The sequence below is a fragment of the Gopherus flavomarginatus genome, chromosome 3 (genome assembly GCF_025201925.1).
Source record: "Gopherus flavomarginatus isolate rGopFla2 chromosome 3, rGopFla2.mat.asm, whole genome shotgun sequence".
Classification (NCBI taxonomy): Eukaryota; Metazoa; Chordata; order Testudines; family Testudinidae; genus Gopherus; species Gopherus flavomarginatus.
In genome coordinates this window covers 78,747,699-78,773,699 of record NC_066619.1, presented here as the reverse complement: position 1 = coordinate 78,773,699, position 26,001 = coordinate 78,747,699, and the positions used below count along the sequence as shown (strand labels likewise).

The following is a 26,001-nucleotide window of genomic DNA, read 5'->3' as shown; positions in this document are numbered from 1 at the left end:
TACTAATCATCACAAAATCTGTTCTTTCCTTGTTGGATACTCTCTCTTCAGTTGCTGGCACCTACAGGTTGCTGTCCTTTCCTAATTCTTCTCTTCTTTTCTGCTCGCTAGTGGTGCTAGGACTGGTGAATTACGTATGCTGCACAAATAGATTTTATTAATGAAGTCAGACCGTGGAGAGTAAAACTCATGCAAAAAATGTAAAATGTTGCAAAGTCAAGCAAGCGCAAGTTAAGATGTGCCAGAATTAAGGGGGACCATGCAGTATGGCGTAGTATTTAATAACGTGATCGTATGTTGTTTTTTTCCTCCAGGACCCCTGCCTATTGTAGTGCACAGGATGGACTGTGTGCAGTAAATGAAGCAGGGTTATGTAGAGCATTAGTCAGAAGACAAGAGGAAAAGAAAGGATAGTCCTTGTTAAGGCAATTGAATATCACCAAGAAGAATTAGGTTTTGTCCCTGGTTCTGCTATAAAATGTAATATTTGATGCTGGGCAAGGCACTATATCTTAGATTATGAGACTTTGAAAAACCCATTTAGGAATTGAACGAAGTTTTTAAAAAATGTATATTGAGTTAATTTTTGTTCCGTTTTTCCCCCTCTGGGCTTTTATTCAGAGTTTGAAAATTGAATAAATGTAAGAAGAAATCTAAATATTTAGATTTTCACCCCTGACTTTCTAAGAGCTTGTCTACGTGAACATTTAGTTTGCAGCAAGCTGGCGTGTGAATCTTCCCCGCACTATCCTCCAGCACCTTAAATGTCCAGTTCATTAATGTGGCTTGATCTACACACTTTGAAACAGGAGTAGATTAAAGCACGCTATCTGTTAGTGCATATCAACAGGACCTACAATGACAGTGTATGACAGGCTATTGCGGGGTAGATTCGCATCCCAGCTTGCAGCGAACTAAATGTTCATGTAGACATGCCCTAAGACTGGATACCAGTTTAAAAAGTAGTTCTTTTCACAATATAAATTTATCTCTGCCGAACAAAACTTTGTGGTGCTATGCATAGCAGGGCTAGTAGGGGGAGAGAGTCGCATACAGTTAACTTAGGGCTTTGAAATATTAATTCTCACTGTATTGAATTTTTGTGCGTACAATTATGTGTCTAGGTATTTATATAACCCCTGTCACTGTAGCTACTTGAGCGGTATTTAAGACACTAGTCTGTATTTCAGTTTAAGCAATATCTTCAGACTCTTGCACACCACCTCTAAAATATACCCCTTGGATAGTCTACTACTAGTTGAGCTAGTACTTTTGCCCTCAGATTCAGTTGCAATCTGTTGTGGACAAATGTTTAGTGTGATCTTGACTGAGGCAAAAGATTGCCTCAGTCATCTTATTCATTTTGACCGACATCAGAATTAATCTCATATCTACATTAAATATTTTGTATTGACTTGTGCTACTTAGTTACTGTTTCCATATTATTACTTGTGGATTCTGAAACACTGTAAGATTTGTTAGAATTAGCACTTTTTTTATCAGTAATATTTAATGTCAAATGATTTTTTTTTTCCCGCCTTAGCGTGAGCAAGAGAATGCTATGGCTCGCCTTAAAAAGCAGCAACAAGAGCTGGAACACATGAGACTGCGCTATTTGGCAGCAGAGGAGAAGGAAATGGGGAAAACAGAGCGAAAAGAGCTGGAGGATATTAGAAATGAACTGAACAGGTATTATAGCATTTGTAGGATTTTTTCCCTCTGCCTCAAAATAGGGGAAGGTTCAGTTAAATCAAATTTTAATTGACTGTCAATCTAGTAAAAGAACACAGTTTAGTGTCCCTTAGGTAAAAAATCGCTCATTTATAAAATGTAAGAGTCTTGTATTATAGAAAATCTATGCCAAAGGCCACTATAACCAGCTTTTGTCATGATTGTGCTTATACTGCAGCAAGCCTTTTTTACCCTCAACTCTAAGCAGAACTGCTTCATAAAAAGCTACACTAATGGTGATTCTTTCAACTCTCCTCTTGGCCCATATCTTTATATTTTAAGTACATCTAATATTGTCCTCCATTTATTATTATGCTTCAAGTAATTTTGAAACCTGAGCTTGATCACTTATGTGGGTTTTTAAACTGCATTATCAGTGCAGAAACCTTGATGAAATCATGGTAATATGTACACAAGTGATCTAAGGTATTCTTAGATTCGAAAGGCTTCCTTTAAATTTAATCAAGCAAGGGTTAGTTTGTGTTACTTTAAAAAAAAAATTCCTTGATTTCTTCTACTTCAGTAAGAAATTTCAGTAAAAATCCATCTAGAATGTATTTAACAGGACAGAATTTTGTGTGTCCTTTACCTGTATGATGTACTTCTTTTATTGTCAGGCTAAAGCAACAAGAAGACAAAAAGCAATCACAAGATTCCAGAGATATTTCAGTTGAGCAAGTGGGTAGTCTTCATACTAGACAATTAAATGAAAGCTTGGATGATTATCTCACTCGCCTGATAGAAGAGAGAGATACGTTGTTGAGAACAGGTGTGTATAACCATGAAGACCATATAGTAAGTGAACTGGATCGCCAAATCAGAGAGGCTCTTGCAAAAAGAAGCAGCAGCAAATAATATATTTGGAAAATATTTTTGTAAGTTAAGTCAGATACCTTATGTTTTAGCATACTAGGATGATTAATTTTACAAACTAAGGCCCTGATCCTGAAGAGGCTTAGGCACATGATATATTTTACGCACTTAGGAGACCTTTTGAAGTCCAATGTAAATGTTCACGGGATGTGAAGTTAAGCAGATGTGTAAGTTTATGCAGGATCAGAGCATAAGGTGTTTTTTGTTTTTGTGTTTTTAACACATTTTTATGTTAAAATATATTTATATGTAAATATACTTACATATATTTTGGATTTTCTGTTTAAATATTTTCTACCTTTCCCCATCCCCTGGCTGGATTTATTTATAATAACACTTTTAAAAATATCTATTCTACGCTCCTCTTCAGTATTTATCATAACTTGTTTTATAGATTTCTTTCAAAATAGGTTTTTCAATAAAATTGTATTAGTAAAAAGTGACTGCAGTAATTCCCAGTGATATGAGTTTTGTTAATTCTTAGCCAAAACAAGTGCTGCACTTCTACAAATGTCATATCCTGTTACATTTGCAAATATGTTTAGTGTATTTTAATTTGTAAACTATTTCTGTGACCACAGTTAAAATTATTTTACCATAAATTCTGTAGCTCACCATTCTTTTAGCAGAACACCTTTTTTAAACTTGTACTCATTGTAGATGACATAGTTTTGAAGATAAAACCAGAGGTATAATTTACCAAACTGAAACTGCACAAATTATTAGGTAACTCCAAGTCTGATCTTGTAACCATTCTTAGCATGGAAATCTCTTTGCTATTGATGAGAGTTTTGCATACAAAGGTAAAACAGTTATTAGTTGCTTATGAGGCAGTTAAGGTCCTAATTCAGAAAAACACTTGGGCATGTGCTTTAAGTCCATCCTTATTCAGGAAAACACTAGTTCTTTGTAAGCACACGTTTAAATGTAAATACGTGCTTAATGCCAATACAATTATAATTAGTGCTTTTGTAAACAAAGATGCTTTCCTGAATGAAAGTCTAAATGGCAGTGGCTACAGAGTTTTTTTTCAATCATCTATGGTTTTCAGTTTTAAATTTTTATGTGAAATTGAGATATAAAGAAGCTTAAAAAAATGAAACGTTATACAGTATTTGTTAATTGCCATAAGAGAAGAGCACAAAGAATAGGGTGTTTTTATTTTTTTCTGACTGCCAAAGTTGAATAAGGATCATTCTGCATTATAAACCCTTTACTCTGTTTTGGCACAATTAAAATTCGTAGTGTGGGCAGGGTTGAAAGCTTAGACTTAATCTCTTCTCCCATCAACGAATGCTGGGGTTTTGATATATCACCTACTAGCACAAATGTTAGTGACTGGTGCAAATCTCATAGTACTGAAAACAAACCCTAACAATTCAGTTTCACTTCAAACATGAATGAAGACAATTAATACAGAGAACTTAATTTTTTTATTTAAAATAATCACTGGACTTTTTTATGGTGTCCCAGTCATGTAAGTGCCATACTCTTCTTTTGGAGCTTTGCATTCATGTAATACAAATTTTTGTATTGGTTCTGGGTTTACTTCTGACATGTTGTTGATAAAGTGGATAGTATTTCTTTATTCTGTCACAGGTCAGCAATTTATTTAATGGAGGGTTTGTTTAGGTCACTTTTTTGGAAGAAAACAAACTTTTTAAAACACTTATTTTGTGGGGGGAAAAGTGAACATGAAACTTTTTCATGAGGAATGATCATTTATCAATAAACGCATAAATTTCATAACAAAAAAAAGCAATACTTAGTAAACTTGTCAGTGTTTAAAAAATGTTTATTGTAATATGTTAATGGATTTAAAGATGCTAGTTTAAAAAAAAATACAGCATAAAAACCTCAACTGGCTGTGTGAATAATGAACGCTCAGGTAACCATTATAAATCCATGGAGAATTGTAGATGTTTAACTATGGCTACATATTCTGTATCACTGATGTATGATTATATGCAAATATAGTCAAATAAATGTGGGATGTTTTATTATCTTGAATGCAAGACCCGTTCCGAGTCCTTTGAGTCATCTTTCTCAAAGTTTATTCCTTTGCTGGGATTATAATTTTTTCCAACACTAGAGGGGGCCTTAGACTAAAAAAAGGCAACTCTCTTAAAATACTAAAGTGCATTTTTTTTGGCTTAAGTGAAGTAAAGAGTCTCATCTTTAAATTTATAATATTTTAAATTTTGTGATTTTCATGTTTTTATTTAACAAATAAAATCTGAATTTAAACAACCACATTTTACAGAGGACTGTATATTTGGAGAAAACATTTTACTTCAATTTATTGTTACAAAAATCTATTCTTAGTGTGTTAGATGCTTGCACATAATTGTATATTCAATCAATGAAAACGTTGCCAAATTCAGTTTGAAAACTCATTTGTTTCTAATTCATTGTCTAGTTTTACAAGTCTTTTATAACAAAAATAAAGGTGGTGGTGGTGGTGCAAGATTTTTTTTTTTTAAGAACTCATCACCGTGAACATTTTTCATTTTAATCAACTAAAACGTTTTTAGTAATACGCAAGATAAGGACGCTTTATTTTTTTAAAGCTGTTTCTAGGCATGCTACCTGGATGTCCATGTGCATTTACATTTAAAAACAGCATTGCAAGAATGGGAAATGTATATTCTGTGACCTTCTAGATAAAAGCTTTTCTGTACATTTTTCTTAGTACCTATTGACAATGGATTGTGTTTCTATTTTGACCAGGATTGAAAAGGATATGGATGGAATTTTAGGCACTTTAGTATATGCAGAGTAGGTTTAGTTTATTTCAAACATAACTTGCCCAAAGGCTTTTCCATCTAAAATAGCTGTTTATTATGTCTGGTACAAATACATTTTTCCAGAGGTTTGTTATGTATTTGTGTGTGCGCGTTGTGTTCCAGAGCTGTTTTTAAATGCATTGAATTAACTGAAGATCTGGTCTTGTTCCAGCACACTAACAATGCAGTGAGACCAAATCTCACTTTATTCTGCCGTAAAATGTTTCAGTGAGGCAGGAAAAAGACCAACTCCCTGTCCTCCCCTGCCCCCGCCCCCAAATACACACACAAACACAAGATACTTGGGTTTATTTAAGTTTATCCAATAACTGAAACAGGTTCCTAGGAAATTCACATGCACCAGCTCCAGCAAACACTTACTTATGCACATAGTTAAAATCCTGGCCCCATCAGAGTCCATGGCAAAAATCCTGTTCATTTCAGTAGGTCAGGATTTCACCAATGAAGTAGACGGGATTCATATCTCTAAGTGTTTACAGTGTTAGGTCCTTAGATTGAAATAGCTTTAAGTGGTTCCCAAAGTTTTTCATGTCGCGACCATAGTCACGTTAACGGAGGTGATCCCAAAGGGGAAGGATCTAAGAGATTCAGAGTTTGAAAATTAAAAGCATGAAAAAACATTTCTAGACAATCCAAAAAATTGCAATAGTGTGATCCAGATTTTATAATACTTTTATAAATCGGGCTTGCACTCCAAGATGCAGAAAAACTGGGCATGGAGCATGCCCCCCTCTCACCCTCGTAATCACCTCTCAGACGTTCACCCCTCTCATTATCCCCTTCCCTCCCTCAAGGGAGGGAGAGCCCCTCTGACATCACCTAGACACAAGAGCCCTTACATCCATGTCTGACCCCCTTGAGGGAGTCCCCATTTTTGTTCCCTAGCAAGCCTCTGGTTCTCAGCACCAAGAGAGTAGGAGCTTCAGCTGCCTTGTTGACAGAGTGATGGCTACACTTGAAATTTCAAAGCGCTGCTGCGGCAGCGCTTTGAAGTGTGAGTGTAGTCAGAGCGCCAGCGCTGGGAGAGAGCTCTCCCAGCGCTGCACGTAAACCACATCCCTTACGGGTGTAGCTTGCAGCGCTGGGAGCCGCGCTCCCAGCACTGCGGCACTGATTACACTGAGGCTTTACAGCGCTGTATCTTGCAGCGCTCAGGGGGGTGTTTTTTCACACCCCTGAGCATGAAAGTTGCAGCGCTGTAAAGTGCCAGTGTAGCCATGGCCTCAGGGTCCAGGTGCCACTCTGACGGTGTTTCCAGTACCTGTGTGACATGCTAATTGCTGTGCTGCACTCATACATGCATGGGTGACACTTTACAGTTGGTTGTAAAGTGCCACAGTTGGAGTTTCTTTTTTCTCATGAATGCAAAAAAGCTTTCCCCCTCCTTTTCCCCCCCCAACATGTCACAACTCCCTAGGTACCCTTTCACAACTGTCTCCCCCAACCTTCCCAAAGAGACATAGATCTCCAGAGAGTTGTTTACGGTTGTTGTTGTTTTTTTGTTTGTTTGTTTTTGTTTTTTGCAGTTTTGTTAGAGATTAATTCAATTTGTCTTAATCTACCAGATAGTCATGGCCCTGACCCTGTGATTGACTCTGCATGGGCAGACTCCTGCATGGAATCAATTGCAGGACCTGGGCCCATTTTTGTCCAAATCTAGTTCTTCAGCTGGTGGTGGGTCATTGGTACCTCCAAAAATGAGGGCATCTGCAAACTCATTACTTATATATGATAGCCATTTTCTCATCTCCCTTAGCCACATTAATTGTTGAATATTTATATATCAGCAATGCTGACTTGCTTGGCACTACACAACTTCACTACTAGAAGTGTTACCTGAAATAACTATGTAGCGCTATTGGTTAAAGATAGAAGGGTAGATGTGTAATGTTTTTATACCCTCACAACTGACAGTGGAGCTTTGATAAAGGTTTTGAGATTTGTACAAACAAATTGAAAGAATGTTTAATTATTAAAATGCTTATCTGAAATATCTTAGCTTTAAAAAAGTTTGTAACTGCAGTGCAATGGAATTCAGTAGATAAAGAAATTTGCCAGATGAAATATATATAAAAAAACAAACAGCAGTGTGTGCTTTGAAACTAGATTTTTAAAATAGATTTGCATGGTTTATTTTCCTATATATTGCTTTTTGTGTGGAGTTATGGCAATTGCACTTCTTTGCTTAATTGTTATTTTACACTTTGTAATCCACTTTCAAGATCTGCACCTTTTCTACAATGGTAATATTATGTCTGATGCTGAGGTTTCATGTATTCTACCCCTACCCTTTTTCGCTGGAATTAAGATGCCTCTCCTTTCCATCCATTGAGGTTCCCCAAACGCATGATGCAATGATAAAGAATGGAAGTTGTCTATCACATCTGTTAAGTGCTACTGAATTATGTCTGTACTAGTTAATACATATTTACTCAATTATTTATTTTGCTACTTCTGTGCTTAAATGATCATGACCTGTGTCAAGTCTCGAAGAGGAAGCACCAGCTCTGCTATTGTTAAAGACAGAACTGCAGAAAAGCGTCTGTATACTTAGATCTCATTTCATTTGCTTCTCCGGGGGGTTGTATTAGTAGTGTTTTCATTAGAAATGTTTTTACAGATGTTGGCTCTCCAGATATGAAGTCTCTGTGGTGGAGAAGCAGTCAGGAGTTTGGCATCCAGAATAGAAAGAAAGGGGTTGGGGGGAGTCAGCTTTGAAAGACTAATTTTATGGAAAAATAATTTACTGACTTTGAGTATAAATGTACAGTAACCCCATGGAGGCTTTAAGATAGAGGAATTGAATTCTTGCAAGTACAGAAATTGTTTTCTATTCTTAATTTAAAATCCCCCCACAAATCTGTCATTCTTCATCATAGCAGACTAAAACGGTGCCCATTAATAATGCTCTTGGAAAAGTTGCACCCACTAATTTGTAGGCCAGTTTTATTTCAAGTAAAATACTTGCAGCTTGACAGAATTTTGAGAATTTTGTGTGTTTATGGAGGAAAGTTTTGCCTCGCAAATGTACACACAATACACCAGTGTAGTAGTACAGCGGTATGCTGAGTGTTTGATCAGATGGTTTTAGTGCATGTGTGGATGTATTGACAAAGGCACGTTTGCACTGACAAAATAATTCATGATGAACATTCAGAACATGTATGGAGACTTTAAGGTAGGTTCATGTTTTAGGATTCCAGAAGAACAAGATTTGATAAGTCAAATGATCACACTGGGGTGCTCCATCCTGTTTCTAAGCAGTATGGAGTTTGGTTTTACTATAAGAGAAACGGTTAAAAAATTTTCACAGAAGTGTCATCACTATAAGTCATATTTAAGACTGTTTTATTGCATAAAACGCTAAATAAAGTACATCAAGTCATAATGGCACTGCAACTGAACAAAGCATTTAGTTGGTGAATCGTTTAACATGAGTTCCATATGATGTCTTATCATGTATTTTAAACCAAGCTGCTGATTTGATGCAAGGTGGTACAGATGGATGATGCACTAGTCTTTTATTTCAGCACGTGATTCAAGTTCTGCTGTAGGTCACCAATGGGAAAATGAGCTTGTTGGTCTCACCTTAAATTCTAGTGGAAGTTAACACACACAACCTTTTTAATATGTTCAATGTATTTGTCTGTGTTTGTGAAAGAGACGCCCAGGACTTGAGCTGACCAGGTGTTACAGATCAGGACTGAGGTGTATTGGCAGGGCTGTGACTGGAAATAGTCGTCATATTTATTTATAGTAATACCTAAAGGCCTCCTATCAGAGAGCAGTGTCCCATTGTGTTAGGCACTGTATACTCATAAGAAAACAGTTCTCACTCCAAACAGCTTACAGTTTATACAGCTTATTAGCTTTATTTTTATGTACAGTAATTTAAATTAATACTATTAATCCCTTATTTTTATGAGCAGTCACACACCTGTGAGTGTAGAGAGCTGGTTTGGGCTACTTCTCTGAGACCCTTTTAAACTTTGTGTGGAGAAAAGAGTTTAAAAACAAAGTTCATGTTTATGTCAAGGTATGTTATCAGGTTTGTATAACTTCTATAATGTATTCACTTAGCTAACATACATTTTTTTTCTTATTTTATGGTTTTCGGAAGTATGGCTGATTATGATGTTGCTTGAAACATCTATTTTATTATTTCATCTCTCTCTGGAGATGTTTATGGGCTAACCATAACCCAAACATGTCTGCTGAAGAAATGGTGAGTTTGCAGCCCAGAATAACCTGAAGCAAATTCACAGGATGTCAGCAAGAGCACAGGCTGACTTACCACACACATACCATAATGTCTACCATGGCTCCCTACCAGGGAGAAGAAGCTACCACTTTGGGAAAGCTTGCATGTATGTCACCCTATACATCCAGTCTCTAAAGGGGAGAAGTTTTTACCCACCACGCTTTCCTGAATGTCTTTGCTTTCTGTTTCCTACCAGTTCCTCCACCATTTTTCCATCTGCTTTTGACCCACTTGTAGATTTTTATTGTACTGCCTTATCATGAACAACCAGTTTGCACCATGTGAGTCCTGAGACTATATCCAAATCTCTATACTTATCCTTCTGGGGGCTTCTTGCCTTGTTTTGTGAATACCACTGAATAACATTGTGATCCTTGGTGGGAAACGCACAGTCCCTTGAGAGCAAATGACATTTTATGGCTCCAGGATTGTATTTTCCTATTGCATACAAAACAAATCATTGGTCTCCCATCATATATCTAAAAGGATCTAAAATTAGTTGAATTTGGAGAGTGTCTAGAGTCTCCCTCAACCACAATATTATGCCCACATTGTAGGGCTAAAAGTGTGTGCACGTGTGTATGCAATGTAGAGTGGATAAAAAAGGAGGAATCTGATTATCTGACTAAAGTAGCAAACCATGTGCTGAGGTGGGTAAGTTAGTACAGATGGGGATGGAAGCTGCACACTTCTCTTCTTAGAAGCCTGCAGAAGCTCCTTTTTAGGTTTAAGGGGTAGGAGATGAGTGATTGGGACAGGGCTGGTGAGCAGCTGCTCTTGGTGTTTTGCTCCTTTCTAAATCCAAAGGATCATGGTAATGATGATTAGCTCACAGTCACAGGTTTTGTCCCCTCAGAGAGGAGGTGATATCAGAATAGCTCAGAAATGAAATGATCCTTCTTACTCAGCAGATCAGAATTATATTTGTATTGAGAGTCACATCAGTTGATTTTAGCAATAAGTAGCTTGTTACTATTTATTCCTGCTTAGCTCTTCAGAACCAACATAACTAGTAAAGTGAGCTGGGTTATATTCTGGACTAGGCATCATCAGCAAAAATGAAACTTTAAGTGCAGGGCCAGCATTTTCATTTGAAGTCAGAGAGGTTGCACGTGTGTAACTGAGGAGAGAATTTGGACTGCAGAATTATTTTTTTTTATTTTTCAGTTGGTGATACATGTGCCAGAATGAATACATCTTGACTTTTAGATGCCAGATTGAGGTTGTATGGAATGGTAGCTTTAAAAACCACCCCTTTATTAGTTAACTGAGCAAATCTGATCTAGAGTCATTTGAAACAGTGCGTATGGAACCCCACAATGCTATTTTAGAGTCCCTTTTAGATTAGAACCAGCCTTCAAATTATTGAAGTCAATGCTAAAATATTCCATTAGTAGTGGAGTCTCTGGTTTACCACTCCAAGGATTTAGTGAGTCTAAAGAATTACATCTTCAACTGCTACCTCTACTGCCAAGGAGCTTTAGTGGTTGTTCATGCTGTCTGAAAGTCTAGTCAAGACAGTGATTTCAGGCATGTAAACTTAAAGTTTCAGCATCCAGTTCAGATACTGTTCTACACAAAAATAAAAGGGTTCTAAACCTTTAAAATGAGTAAAGATTCTTAAAAGATTGATTTATTTTTTTTAAATTTAATTTTCACAGGTTACTGGAAGTGTGAGTGAAGCATAACAGAAAACAGACAGATAGGGGTGGTAGGAGAAATCAACAAAAGGGAACATCCCTACAACAATCACACAATGTGGAATGACAATTTTAATTGCTTCAATTAACAGAGCTGACCTCTCCTAATGCTCCCAATATTACAGTGGTACGTGCAACGTAGTGGATAGCGCACAGGACTGGACCTGCTGAGTGACCTCAAGCAAGTCATTTCATCTTCTTGTTCCTGAGTTTCCCATTATGTAAAATGGAATTAATGATTCTGACCGCCTCTGTAAAGCACTTGGAGGCCTGCAAATGAAAAGCAATATATCAGAGTGGATTTTTATTATCTCATTAATAATATACAAAAATGAAGTAAGGAAGGAGGGATTGGCCACTACTGGAACTATCTTTCTCGAGCAAGTCAATAGAAGTTGCCTATGTTAGTTTCTTTTGATGCAGCAAAATCTAACAACTATTACTTCCTAGTTTGGTTAGCAATTTAAGCATAAAGAGCCTCTTAAAGAGAGGATTTTTTCATTTTTAATTTCTAAAATTGAATGAGGTTTTTCCAGTCCCATAACTTCTCAAGAGAACCTTGGGCAGGCTGCATTTTTCCTAGAGAAAAAGAAATCGATGTGTAGCACAGAGTGGGGTGTGCTATAGTGTTCTGAGTCTAGTTATGGCTTTGCCACTGATTTACTGTGTGGTCTCTAGGTAGTTCCTCTCTGCCTTTGTTTCCCAATTTATAAAATGCGGATGATGCATCCAAACGGGGTGTTGAGGATCAACTAGTTAATGTTTGTATGGTGCTTTGAGAACATTTAAGGCGAGGAATTGTTTATTATCAGATCCTTTATGTTAAGTGAGTAAGAAATTGAGAGGGTTTTAGTGAATTCTTTTATAGGAAAATCATTTGCTGACTTATTAGTATTGGAGTACTAATAAAAGTGAATCCTTATTATCCTAAGAAACATGACAGATAATGTTCAAAGTGAAACTTAAAGGGCTGGAAGGAAGCATTAGTACAATAACCCTCAGCCTGTGTGAAGCCAAATGTCTCCCTCACAAAGACACACACATACCTCATCAGTGAATTTAATTCCAATGATAAAGCTATAAATTCTCTAAACTGGCCTGGAGTTTAGCATAAACACTCTGAGAGGATGCTGGACCACAGAGAGAGAGAAAGAGGCAGAGAAAGCAGTTGCTTAGCTCTGGCTGATTGTCTATTGCAGAGAATGCTCACTATCAGCTGCTGAATCACAAAACCTAAATATCTCCCTATATATCAACTAGTTACCAGCATTCTTGTGATGGTGGAAAATATCTGATCTCTGAGGGGGAGCTAGTAGGGGGGTGGAGGAGAGACTGATACACTTTGTGCAGGACTAACAGCTGCTGCAGAGTCCGTTTGGTAGTCAGCCCTTTGTTTTGCCACTTACTCCTTGGCTAGTGCTATAGAGCTTAGATTAGAGTGACGAGTCTATCCATTCTAAACTGGTGATAAAAAACTGATAAATCGCACTCCACAATGGAGCTTTTTCCCCCCTTTTCTTTTTGGTGTGTACACACTAGTAGAGAGGCAAGTTCCTCTTACAAACAGAAATTAATGTTAGTGAAATTGTTACTGATGAAAGGTGTGAATGAACACATGGTGGGTAAATGCAAATAGAAGTTGTATGTTTAAGTGTTTACCTCAAAATTAAGCTAGATCAGAGTATCTGTTGCCCCCAAAAAATAAAAAAAAATCTGAAGTGTTTTGCCAAAAAAATTCTTCTCAAGTGTTAATTTTTTAACTTGCATGTATAGGTGCACAAATAGTGGTCGGGAAATAATTTGGCAGTCATCAAATAAAATTATTCACAAAAATTCATTTTCATTGTCCTTCCAGTTCTAATGGAAATATTCTGCTAAAAATGGAAATAATGTACCTTAGCCATAACAAACGCTTCTAGAATTAAAAAATAAATGGTTGTCCATATTGTCATTTTGCTGCTGCTTATTTTACCACTCAAGTTTCAGATAAAAACACATTTCATGCTGTAAGGAATGCAATCTATTACAGAGAATGAACAACATAGTAACTTGTGTACTGCAAAATAACAAACTTATGTGAGTACAGGCAGGTCTGCTGTTTATATTGCTGGATTCAAACTTTTAGTTAGATAACTTTTGGCAGTGAAAGTACCAGACTGTTACTTATATACTAGTTAATATTGACTTACTTTTTTTTTTATTAAAAAGAAAACGACCTTTAATGGTCCCTGAAGTCTTAGCTTAACTGATTTCTTTTCTGTTATAATAAAGGATGTCTATTTTAATCAGAGGTTTAACTAGAGATTTATTCCATTTTCATTAGCAATAGAAGTTGCTGAAGCCCTTTCAAATGTTTGCTTTTGAGAGAAGAGGAACAAGATCCATTTATGAAGGGATGAAAGTATGGAATAAGCATAGAACAACCCTATACAAGATTTCTTTTAAAATGTGCTGCTGCTGAACGGTAGAATATGGAGTTGATAGGTGTTATAGTTAGACATCTTCAAGCTAGAAAATACTGCTATTTATTTTTTTCCTCCTTTTTATGAGGCAGCATCACAAAGGTGAGGGCACCAACATCAGATATTGTAGTAATTTTCTTATAAAAGTAGATATTACACTCATTGGGGATTAAAACTAGCGTTGGTGCAGGTTAAAGGCAACATCAAGCATGAGATTTTCATGAGCTAAAATTCCTGGTTAGTGCTAATTCTTGTTTCCTTCATCTCTTTAACACAAGCTTTGGGAGGTTTCTTAATGGAAGATTTAAAATCCTACATTCATGCATCCTCATAATACATGTTTTTAAAATATCACAATCTAAACTGCTTTTTCTAGTTCCATTTTTGTTATCATAGTATCTGTTTTAATGGCTATTAAGCTACAACGTCCATACCTTATCTTTGTCAGTTAATGTATCTAATTCCACCATTCCCGGAGGGAATAAACCTGAAACTAAAGCCTGCAATATATTAAAGAATCAAGAACGCTTATGCAGAACAAACAGAGGATTTAGCTTGGATAAACAGCAGAGAGCTCAGTGTCTTTTATGTCCAGAACTCAGAACTGGAAGAAGAAAATGACTATAAATTATCCCAGTGCAACAACATAACATAAATGTATGTTTATTTAAAACTTTATACAATCATTTATCTGGGCTGTAGCTCAGTCTCAAAAAGTGCTCTGCTGTAATGAGGCACTGAGGTTAGCAGTGAACAAGAATAAAAAGATATATGGTCTTCAACCAGAATTTGCTTATGGGGAAAAATGAAAAGCACTTAAGCAGGCCCAGAATATCTATAGCTGGTAGATCAAGCAAGAGGATAGTGCAATAATAACAAAAACTTTGATACGTTTTTTCCTGTTTCTCTTCAAAATATTACATTTCTTGTAATGGGACATTGTTTTGAGAGCTAAGAGGAATTAAGTTGTTCCTTAATTTTCACACTTGAATAAAGGCTGATTTGTTGTCATTGTCTCAAGTATGACATTTCTCCATAAAAATTAAGATTAAAAAAAAAACAGGGCAGGACTTCGCGTTAATATGCATTCCAGGGGAGGAACTCGTTCAATTGTGCTGCTGTTTACTCTCATCTGTAGCAGTGCTTACAAACCATAGTGATTATCCTGAAAATGTTACCACTAATTGTTAACTTTTAAAATGTGTTATTCGTGGTAGATTAGAAAGCCAGTAATTATGTATTTACACTTGAGACTAAAAATCTGACCTATATAATGTAACTTTTATCGCAGACCAGCAAACGAAGCATTCATCTGTTCATGGGGCCAGATTCAGTGACTGCTCTTCACACTCAGTAGCACATCACTGCTTGGGTAGTTCCAAGAAGAACTCAGTGGGCCTGCTTGAGGCACAAGGTGCCATTCAATATGACATGGCAGAAACTGGCCCACGATGGTCCAGATCCCAAAAGTGTCTGAGAGAGACCTTCACTCCTATGTTGTCCAGGAAGGGTTCTTAGTACATTGCAGCACTAGGCCTTGTATCCTGTTTAGAAGCTCAGTGTTTGGGTGGTGGGGTAGTGATGATGGTATTAAATAAGGGCTGCAATGTTGAGTTTGATCTATTGATTTCAAACTTTCAGCTTTATGTTGCCAGAGTAGTGCAACATGTGTGCGGGCGTACACTCAGTCGCGTGTAATGCTTTCCCCCATTTTATTTTATCCTGGCAGTAAAATGAAATTGATGTGAGTCATGTTGTATAGAAAAATCCTACATTTCTATGTCCTTGAAATTAAGTGTTTGGCAGTGGCAGATGAACCCCATCTTACTATCACATCTAGCCCATTGTGCAATGCTGTATATATGTGGACCCATTGAAGCCATGGCAAGTCTCCTAGTCTCTTCAGTTGCAACAGGTTTAGGCTCTCTGGTAGTTAATTCCCTGCACAGCTGATCAACTGAAGACTTAAAGCATAAGGTACTTTACATGAACGGAATCATCATTGTTGCTTGCAGATCTGCAGATGTTATCAATGATCATAAAGTTAGCCTATTCTTTTAAAATCCAAACACAGTAATTGTCTCTTGATTTCAGTTTCACTTTACTGCCACAAAACAGGTGGGGTTAGGGAAAGTATTGTAAACCTGTGTTCAAAAACACAATAGGCAAATCATTTTATCCCCCTGTAGTACCATTTTGACAATGTCCGTTTAAAACAGAAGTATTAGTGCTATAAACTACATGATTGCATTAATAGTTCTGTCTATGCAAATACATACATTTTCAAGCAAATATACGTACTATGTCAATAATTAAAATATCCATTATTCAGTATTTGCAGAGCTGTTATAAAGTAGCATATGAATACATATTTACTGTAGATAATTTAAAATGTAGATTATTTCCTTGGCAGACTTTCTAGCAACTGTTTATGCATTTTAATTTCATTATTTACCTCCTGTAACACATGAACGTTTTAAAAAAAAAATCCTATGCCTCCATCCACAGAACTCCCATATGTATATAACGGAATCTCTTACACAACAATAGGTGTCAGTACAATCTTTAAAATAGAGCAATACAGTGAACTAGATGATAGAACTCATTTTATTTTTGTAATTGAAACCATTCTGATGTTAGGTTTTTTTTGTTTGTATTTACATCTTTAAAATGGAGCAATAGTCCCACGTTGTTGGTATTGGTATATACCTTGTTAGACTGCAGAATACAGTAACTGTAATGTGCTGGGATATGGCATGGTCTGTGAAAACACTGATACGGTCCCTTAACTAACACAGTGACAGTCGTGTGACCAGCACTGCTTTAACCATTTCCCACTAGGAACTAGTGGGAAGAACCACAGTTTAAAATAGGAATGGGAAACGTATAAAGTCTTAGAGGTAGCATCTGCTGGTGGAGACCAGGTTAGTCTAGGCACACGATTGTCAGAGCACTTATAATAGTGTCTGGGAGGCTTCAATGAATACTAAAACGTGGCCAGTAACAGTAGGATTCAAAGCTGTGTGAGATTTATTCCAGACAGTTTTGAACAGGACTTTTTTTTTTTTTTTTTAAATTTCTAGCTGTGTTATTACACTCGAGCAAGTGTCAATTTTTTTGCATAAACTATTTTTGTTATATGATGGGCAATTTCTGTCTGTCCTTTTCTATAGTATGACTCTTCTAAAGGAAAAGAGATTCAGATTATTGAAGATTGTTCAACTTGTCTGTTCCACGTCCTTGTTCAAAGTAGGCAAATTGTGGCTGAAACCTTTTTCTCATAGTAAAACACCACAAATGCCGGGCCAGATGATAGAACAGGATCCACATGACTGAACTCCTGCACCCTCAAGTTGTCACAAGACAGTTAACTTTAATTTGGAATTTTATTCAGGCAAAAAATGCTATTTTCTTTCAAAACAAAAAAACCCAAGCACTTCATTTTAGTAAAATTTGCACCAAAGAATAACATCAGCTCTTTGCATCCTTTTCTGTACCACAAATTCTTTCCTCAGGGTCTCCATACCATCACAACAGAACTACGGGATTACAGTAATCTTTACAAGTCAGTGATTGATATATAATAAAATGTACATATGATTTTAAAAAATACAATTAACTAGATTCATTTTAAATTTCATACATGCCCCCCACCCCCCAAAAAGAGAGAGAGAGAGAGAGAGGGAGGCTGGTCTTGTTGAAAAGAGACTATGCAGAGAAAAGGTAGTTTCACCTACTGTGACTATAGAAAGAAGTGCTCACCTCAACTAAATGTGGTGGGTCTTTGTCTGGCATGAAAAAGTAGATGGGGCTTGTTTAAAAGTCCCTACTGCATTTGGGGAATGAGGGAGGGGAAAGGGGGGTGGACTTATCTGAGCAGAGTAAAGGAGGGGAACAAGAAGTGGCTAGATCAGATGAGGGCATTGACCCATTGTGTGCATTGCAGGTGGGGGAGGGGAGAGAATGAGGTATTTATACCCCTGCAGTCCAGAAGCCGTGCTCTCTCATCAGTCATATTTTTGGCTGATGTTAGGGAAAGAACTGTGAAGTATGTAAAAACTGGCTGGGGAGGAGGCATCCAGCCTAATTGCTGATGCCTCCTTGTCAAGGTGTCCAGTGCAGGTACTTGCTTATCAGGGAGCCTGTAGCAGGAGTTGAAAGTGGATTTGTGGGAGGCATCCTCTAAGGAAACTGGAAGAAAGGAGTTGGGACTTCTACCATTAGCTACAGCAGGGACACCCCCCCCATTAACACTCATACAACACAAGGAGGATAGCAGGGTCCCAACCAGCACATGGCTGGGACCAGGTTGGGAAGGGGGAGGGTTTATGGCAGCCTTCCAAAATGGGTGGAAATGATGAAGGAAAGAACGATGACCTGCACTGTACAGTTCATTGCCAGGTATTCCCAGATATGTTAAGTGACTAAAGTTGCATCTCAATTAAACCACATCCATTGCACCTTCCCTGTCTTCCTGTATAGCCGGGGCAAAAGAACTGAAGTGGCTGGGACTGCTTCTCCCTCATATAACTTCAGTAACTGAACAGTCACATGCAGTGTTGAAGTGGTCTGCAATAGGCACAACTTTGCTAGAAGGTTCTGGAACTCAGTGGCTGCAGGGCTCCTTTTCCCAACAGCATGAATATGCAGTGGCAGCAGCAGCAGAGAATAGTAAGTAACCTCTCCTTTTGTATCTCAGCTTGAAGTTATTGTGCTAAAAGTTATCCCCTATACACATGTAATCACCTCTGCCATGTTGCCTATAATTACATACTAGTGAGGCTTCCCACATTGCTTTCAGTGCAGTACAAACGAAAAGCACACTCTAACTCATTTTAATCGTTTCAGAAGTTACTTATAATATACAACTAAATGTTTAGTTATGCAGAGGACAGCTTGTCACAGACAGCTTTGTTGCTAATGTATACAAACGTTGGTATGGCGCTGGCCTCCCTCCCTACACACACACACACAGACACACAGACACACCACAGCCTAAATAAACTGATTTATTTGTTCCAGTTATTTGATAAGTGCATCATACCTCAAACCCTAAGAAACCACTTTAGGAGGATTATAAGTTTTATGATGTGAAAAGATTACCCTGAGTGTGCTGAGCAAAGTTTATATTCAAGGACTCTGTGGGAGTGAAGTTATTTCCAAAGGTTTGGGCGGGGGGGGGAGACATACAAAAGAGGGATTTTCTTTTGTTGTTGAGTTTTCATGAAGTGACTGGCCTCATCCTCATCAAGCCTCTAAAATTACTTAATTCAGGAAAGATATTTTCTCTCCCTCACAGATGTGAATGTCAGGATTTCCCTCTTTTCTTTATAAAAGCCAGTAAGTTCAACAGTAAAATAGCTTAAGAAAAACAGCCATAGCTTTTTGCATGTCCCACAAGAAATAATCTGTGCATGCGTACTGTGTTGTGTGACACCATAGGCTACGTCTACACATGCTGTGGTGAAGGGTGTAACACAGGCAAGCATGCTGCAGGTGGGGGTACATATACGGTTTTGATATGTTTTCAGCAATGTGGGAATCCAGTTTTTTTGTTTTTAATATGTTGTGAACTTAATTCCCCTTTTAGAGTGAAGGCTTAATAACTTTGGTCTGGACCAGAAATACAGTGGGCTGGCACTATATAGGCATAATTTTAAACTTTGGTCTGGACTAAGTATACAGTGGGCAGGCAATATACAAATATGCCACACGTTTGTGCCAAAGCACCTCAAACTTGCAGTCCTGTCCTAGGATCTTGAGCAAATATTAGCTGTGGTGCTGAATCATGTGGTATTTGTGTAACCATCCAGTGTCCATCTACACTAGGAGATGGCTGCCTCCATTTTTGTGTGCCAAACTTTAGATACTTTACAGAGGGCAGATTTCTAAAGTGGGTGTACTTAGCATTTCCTGAATATCAGGCCCCTCTTATGTGTCTAAATTGAGGCATCCAAAATCACCAGATACTTCTGAAAACTTAAGCCACATTTTATACCCATTTTCAAGCAGTAGTGCAGTTGCACTGGTGCTATCAATAGAGCAAGTTCTAGTGTAGACCAAACACAGGCATTTTCATCACATCATCTAACCTTGCTCAAAAACATCAGTTACGTTTATGCCAATGGAAAGCTGTAAAAAAATTGAGCTTAAGATCTGATTTTCCTGGCTACCTAGATTCCAGCAGTAGTTTAAATTTGTGTCCTAAACTACTGTGCATTGTTGCTGAACGCTCCATTTGCCACCTTTCACTCCAGAGTGGTGGATGAAAAAATCTGGGAATTATTTGTATTTTGGGCTTTTACTTTTAAAATGCTTTGTGATTGAAAGTATTACATAAATGTAAGAGATTTGATTGTTTATTATTATTTTGGGTACCGTTCTTGGGTTTATTAAGAGGTGTAGAGGTATTTGTTGAATCAAAATCCCTTCTGTTTACATTTACCTCCCCAAATGGTGTGAAACAGAACTCTACTCCAGTGAACATTTTTATTTATTTTGAAACAGGCAAAGGTCTAATATAGCCAGGGTATTGGCATTATATTAATATATCAGTATGTAAATAATGAAAGAAAGACCTGAAGGACACAAAAGACAGAGCATTCTTGTAGTATTCCATAGGCCATATGTTTAGCCCATTAAAGTCAATGGAAGTCTTTCCACTGACTAGAAGGGTTTTGGATCAGGTCCTAAGCTAGTGTTTCAGACTGAGCACACAGAGGATTTATTTTCCTCTGAAGTGCACCAGGACCTGTCTGACTTCACCCCAATCATAACAGCTGCACTTTTGGAAAGCTCACTGTGTTGGAGACCATTCCATTCCTCTCCCTCCCTCTAGTGACCCCCCTTCCCCAAATACACACATACACTTCTAACCCTGTTTAAGTCCATTAATGAATGCACTAATGTCTGGCTATATGTACTCTGTAATACCACTGTTACTAGAATGGCATTTATATTATACTCTGTCTCCTGTATCTTTCATAAGGGAGTTTTTATGTGTCAGGAGAAAATACTGGATTACACTCTTTATTAGCCTCATGATACTATAACCCATCAATACTTGTCTAGGCCTGATGAGGTCATGATATGATTGTTAATCAGAGTGAAAGAAGGGGCTGGAGGAGAGAGAAATACCTTTAGAAAAAATCAATTGAAAACTGGTTGTTGCAGGTAAATAAACACAATGTTTTCAGAGTAAAACAGAGGACAGCAGATTGGCCTGTTGGTTAAGCTCAACCATAGTATCAATTTAATATCAGATGTCCTTTGCTCAAGGAGAAAATAAATGATGTACTTGCAGAATATAGTCCAGTGGTTCTTTTTCCACTTCTCTCAACCTCAGTCATCTTTAAGATCCCTTCCATTCAGGAAAGCAGTTATGTGCATGCTTAGCTTTAAGCACATGTAGTGTTATTGGGGGATGTCCCATTAATTCTTCAGCAGGTTAAAAGGTTTAGGCTTTAGTAGGCTGTCTGGCACTTGGTGGTGTTTATTATTCACTTGAAATTTTGCTCTGATCTTTCAGGGTTCCACTTTGGCAAAAAAGAGCAAACTGTTGTGACTGCTTTGTATATTCCTTGTAATAAAACTTGCACATCTCAAAGCCAGAGAGAGAGAGAGGATCATTCTTATTACTAGGTTCATGTATAGTGGTCTGCTTTAGCAGTACCAAAATGTCCCTGGAGTGAGCCTCCACTGAATGACATTGAATGATCACTGATATTATGGGGCCATTTAATATTACTAGAATGGTTAATTTTGGGTTTCAAGAGTATGCTACTACTGTTTAGACTTATATAGTACTTTTAATTTTCATTATGTTTTCACCTCACCACTCTGCCGTAGTATATATTTTATCATGAAGAAGCAGAAGTAAATAAGCTAAACGACTTGTTAAAGGCTACAAAAGGAGTCAGTCAGTAGTAAGACTGGAACATTGGCATTATAGAATCGTAGAAAGTGAGGGCTGGAAGGTACCTTAAAAGGCCATCTAGTCCAGCCTCCTGCATTGAGGCGTGACCAAGTTCCCAGTTCTGGTTCCCAGTCTACTGCTAGGACTGCTAGACCATGCTTTCTGTAGCATTTCAGAGAAGTGGTGAGAAGAGGTAAAAGGTACATTTTGTGTCTATTTCTGAATGAAACCCACATCAGATAGGAGGACTACATTGCTCAGAAAGTTGGACATGAAATATAATGTTCAGTGTTTTTCACACCAGTCCAGGTCTTTAACTCAGTCCAGATTGGTAGTGGTGAGTCCTATGCCAGGTATTCAGTGGCTTATATGTAATGAGTTGATACTTTAAATCTAGCTCCAAGTAGACATAGATCCATATCACAAAACCTCCTCTCTGTTTGGCTGTTAGTCTGACAATCGCAACACAGTGGCCTGGGACTGAATGTACAAGGAAGCTAACTTCTCACCCTGCAGAGGTTGTTCCTTTAAAGCCTGTTAAGTCAACGGGCAGGGGTGTGCATGTACTGCCTCTTACTATACTCACTCTATTCTGAGAATTAATGGATGATTTCAGTTTTCAGAGCTAACCATCTGGCACCTTTCACCAGCACTAAATTAAATTTTAAAACAGGAAAAATTAGAAATCCTATGACATTACAGTTAGCTCTGCCAGGTCCCTTGGTTTTAATCCGGGTGAGAAATTGTTGCCTAGGACCTTAAATTATAGGAAATGCATATGTGTTTTAAAAAGCGATGAGTAGGAATAGCAGAATGAAAAATAGAGAAAAAAGGTAAGTCATATATGTAATAACTCTCACTGTTAATTCCGCCCTGCCAATCTGTAGTAGGTGTGTTCAAGAATAATTTAGAATTCAAAATTTCCAAGGCAAGATCTTCAGCTGATGTCAATAGGCATAGCTCCACTGACTTCAGCTAAGGAAGCTCTGACAATTTGCACCTGCTGGGTATCTGCCTCTGTTTTCATAATTTTTCTGAATCACTGCATAAATAGGCAGGATATTCTGCAGTTATGCAGAACCTTTTGTGTTCTTGTCTGATTTTGAATATATGTTTCAATACATAGACTTAAACTTTTCCTAGACTATTAGGTTTCCTACTCTTCAACTCCTATCACTAGAAGGCAAACTCAATTCCAGTGGTGCTCCTGGAACTACAGCTACTGGGGAGCCTGGGCTGTGGTGAGGCCATAGTAGTATGTGTTATTTATTGCTCATATCCTGTGCTACATACCTTGGAGTATGACCAGCTTCATGCTAGCAGAGAGCTTCTGGTTGAAGCATGTCAGAGGACACACTCCCTTTAATGTAACACATGCCATTCATTTAACTCCCTCCATAAACACACATTGTCCCCTACCTCTGAAACAGGCCATGCCAAAAAGTTTGGAGTAGGACATCCATTTAGGGTTGCCAATCCTCCGGGTTTCGTTGGGAGTCTCTCAAATTTAGGTTCTGTCTTAGAGGCTACTGAAGTCAAACTGGGAGATTTTAGGCTACTAAAAGTCGGGCAACAAGTAGGGCTAAGACAGGCTCCCTGCCTTCCCTGGCCCCGCGCTGCTCCCAGAAGCGGACGGCACATCCCTGCGGCCCCAGGGAGGGAGAGAGTCTCTGCACACTGCCCCCACCCCAAGCACCGACTCCTCAGCTCCCGCTGGCTGGAAACTGTGGTCAATGGGAGCTGTTGGGGTGGTGCCTACAGGCAGAGACTGTGCATGGAGGGGCTGCAGGGATGTGCCAGTCACTTTCAGGAGCGGCGTGGGACCATGGCAGGCAGGGAGCCTTCCTTAGCCCGCTGTGCTGCTGTCCAAGGTGAATGCCACCCAGCAGGAGCCTGCACCCTTCACCCTCTCCTGAGCCCCAATCCCCTGTTCCAGCCCTGAGCTCCCTCCTGCACCCAAGCTCCCTCCCATAACCCACACCCCTCACCCCCTGGCTCAGCCCAGAGCCCCCTCCCACACTCCGAACCCCTCTCCCACATCCTAACTCCCTGCCCCAGCCCGGTGAAAGTGAGTGAGGGTGGGGGAGAGCAAGCAATGGAGCGAGGGGGGATGGAGTGAGTGGGGCAGGGCCTTGGGGAAGCAGTAGGGCAAAGGTGTTTGGGTTTGTGAGATTAGACAGTTGGCAATCTACATCCATTGTATCTTGAGTATTCCAGCTGAAGGGCCTTAACTGAGTGACTTTACAGGAGACCTAACAATTATTTGAACCATCCCTGTTAGAGAGCTTATTTTCTCTGCAGCAAGATCCTGGATTTGACCTATGAATCTTTGGCACAAGTATTTGGGACTCTTACTACATGCATGCCTCAGAAGGGTGCTTTGCTACGTACGAGATCTGTTGTCCCTCCCTCTCCCAGCATTCCACATATGCTCTTAGCAGCATTAGTTATAGCACACAACTCAGGGTTCATGTTGAAGGGGAGAATTAGGTAAGGCTGAGCATAGATCCCCTGTTCAAAATAGCACATGAGTTTAATGACTATAGAGGTAGATGACAAAAACAGAAAATGAAAGAGGGAAATGATTCCAGCTCTGACTAGAGGAGACAGAATACCTGCAATGATTGCAGAACAGACTCTATTATGAGTCTCACAAGGCTAGTGGAGAGGAAATTCTATCTAAACCAGTGTTTAACCAAGAACACTGTGAGATCATCGGGCTTATCGACTGTGCATCTTTTTTTATTCTGCCCTGAAGCAAACAGGGACCATACATTCGGCAGTAGCAGCCCATTTTCAGAACTTTCCTAAAATAGAGGTACTACCATAACCAGTGTCTCCCCTCTTTGAGTCATGGTGTAAACAACTGCCCTGGGCAAGGGCACAACAAGGCTGTTTAAGAGCATATATTTACTGCCCATTGATTTGCACAGCTCCTGTGTGTCCTGTGAAATCCGTTTAAATGAATATCAGTTCATCAGCAGGAACAAAGCTGAGAAACTGAATAAAAACCTGCTCAGAGTGAAATTCACTCTTCATTCTACTGTAGGAACAAGTTTACTTCTGTTCACATTTCACTGTAGGAACTGTGCTGTACCAGCTTACGTTAAGGCTGATGCTGAGACAAAATTAAAAAGAAAAAACATTTTAAAGCAATACATTCATAGAGTTTAAAACCAGAAGGGACCATTAGATCATCTAATCTGACTTCTTGTATATCTCAAGCCATTAAATTTCACCAAGTTACCCCATATTGAGCCCAATAACTTGTTTGACTAAAGCTTATATTCCAGAAAGGCAGCCAGTCTTTGTTTGAGTGTGTGTGTTTGTTCAGATTCACCTGCAAAATCAGTGGAGTGGAAGAGCTCTGCTTGGCTCCTTAGACAAATTCATATTCTGAGCAAGCCAACAAAAAGAATAAAATTATTTTAACACATTTTGTAACCATGGGTATTATATAATTCAGCTCTATGGACCTTCTATTGCAGTGGTGAGCAACTGCGGCCAATCAGGATAATCTGATGGCAGGCTGCGAGACAGTTTGCTGACATTGATGGTCCACGGACAAGGCCCTCTGCAGCTCCCAGTGGCCGCGGTTTGCCATTCCTGGCCACTGGGAGCTGCAGGAAGCAGCAGGCTGCAGGCATATGCTGGCCACTGCTTCCCTCAGCTCCTATTGGCCAGGAACAGAGAACCACAGCCACTGGGAGATGCAGGGAGCCATGCCTAAGGATGGTCAATGACAGCAAAATGTCTTACAGCCTGCAATCAGATTACCCTGATGGGCCACAAGTTGCCCACAACTGTTCTATTGACTTATTGGCACTTCATCTGTTTACCCCAGTGGAGAATCTGGCCTTGTTTTAATCTCTTTTCCAGGTTCATAGCAAAGAAATGAAAATATTTGTTTTAAAAGTTAGATTGCTGAGTTGGCTAAGCATGGTGAGCCAATCCCAGCTACCAGAACTACAACCAGAGCTAATGTCCTAATGTTTGCATCATGTGTCTGACGAAGTGCGTGTTCACGCATGAAAGCTTATGCTCCAATACATCTGTTAGTCTTTAAGGTACCACAAGACTTTTTGTTGCTTTTTACAGATCCAGACTAACACGGCTACCCCTCTGATACTTGACGTCCTAATGTTTGTCTGTCTGGCCTCCGTCTTAAATTCTACTGCCTGATTTGCAGAAGTAGTTAGTTTTCCTGGGCATCCTCTGAAAATCTGCAAGATTGAGGCCAACAGAGAGATAC

General features: G+C 38.7%; 1 protein-coding gene across 3 annotated transcripts in view; it reads left to right on the top strand.

Moving 5' to 3' along the window:
• The window catches only part of CEP120 (centrosomal protein 120), a 69,291-nt gene extending 64,677 nt beyond the window's left edge, over nt 1-4,614 (top strand). For all 3 annotated transcript variants that reach the window (XM_050945637.1, XM_050945638.1, XM_050945636.1), the window contains 2 exons: nt 1,544-1,689; nt 2,349-4,614. In XM_050945637.1, coding sequence (XP_050801594.1) covers nt 1,544-1,689; nt 2,349-2,586 — 384 coding nt within the window. In that variant the 3' untranslated portion in view covers nt 2,587-4,614. The remainder of the gene's footprint in view (nt 1-1,543; nt 1,690-2,348) is intronic.
• The last annotated feature ends 21,387 nt before the right edge of the window (nt 4,615-26,001 follow it).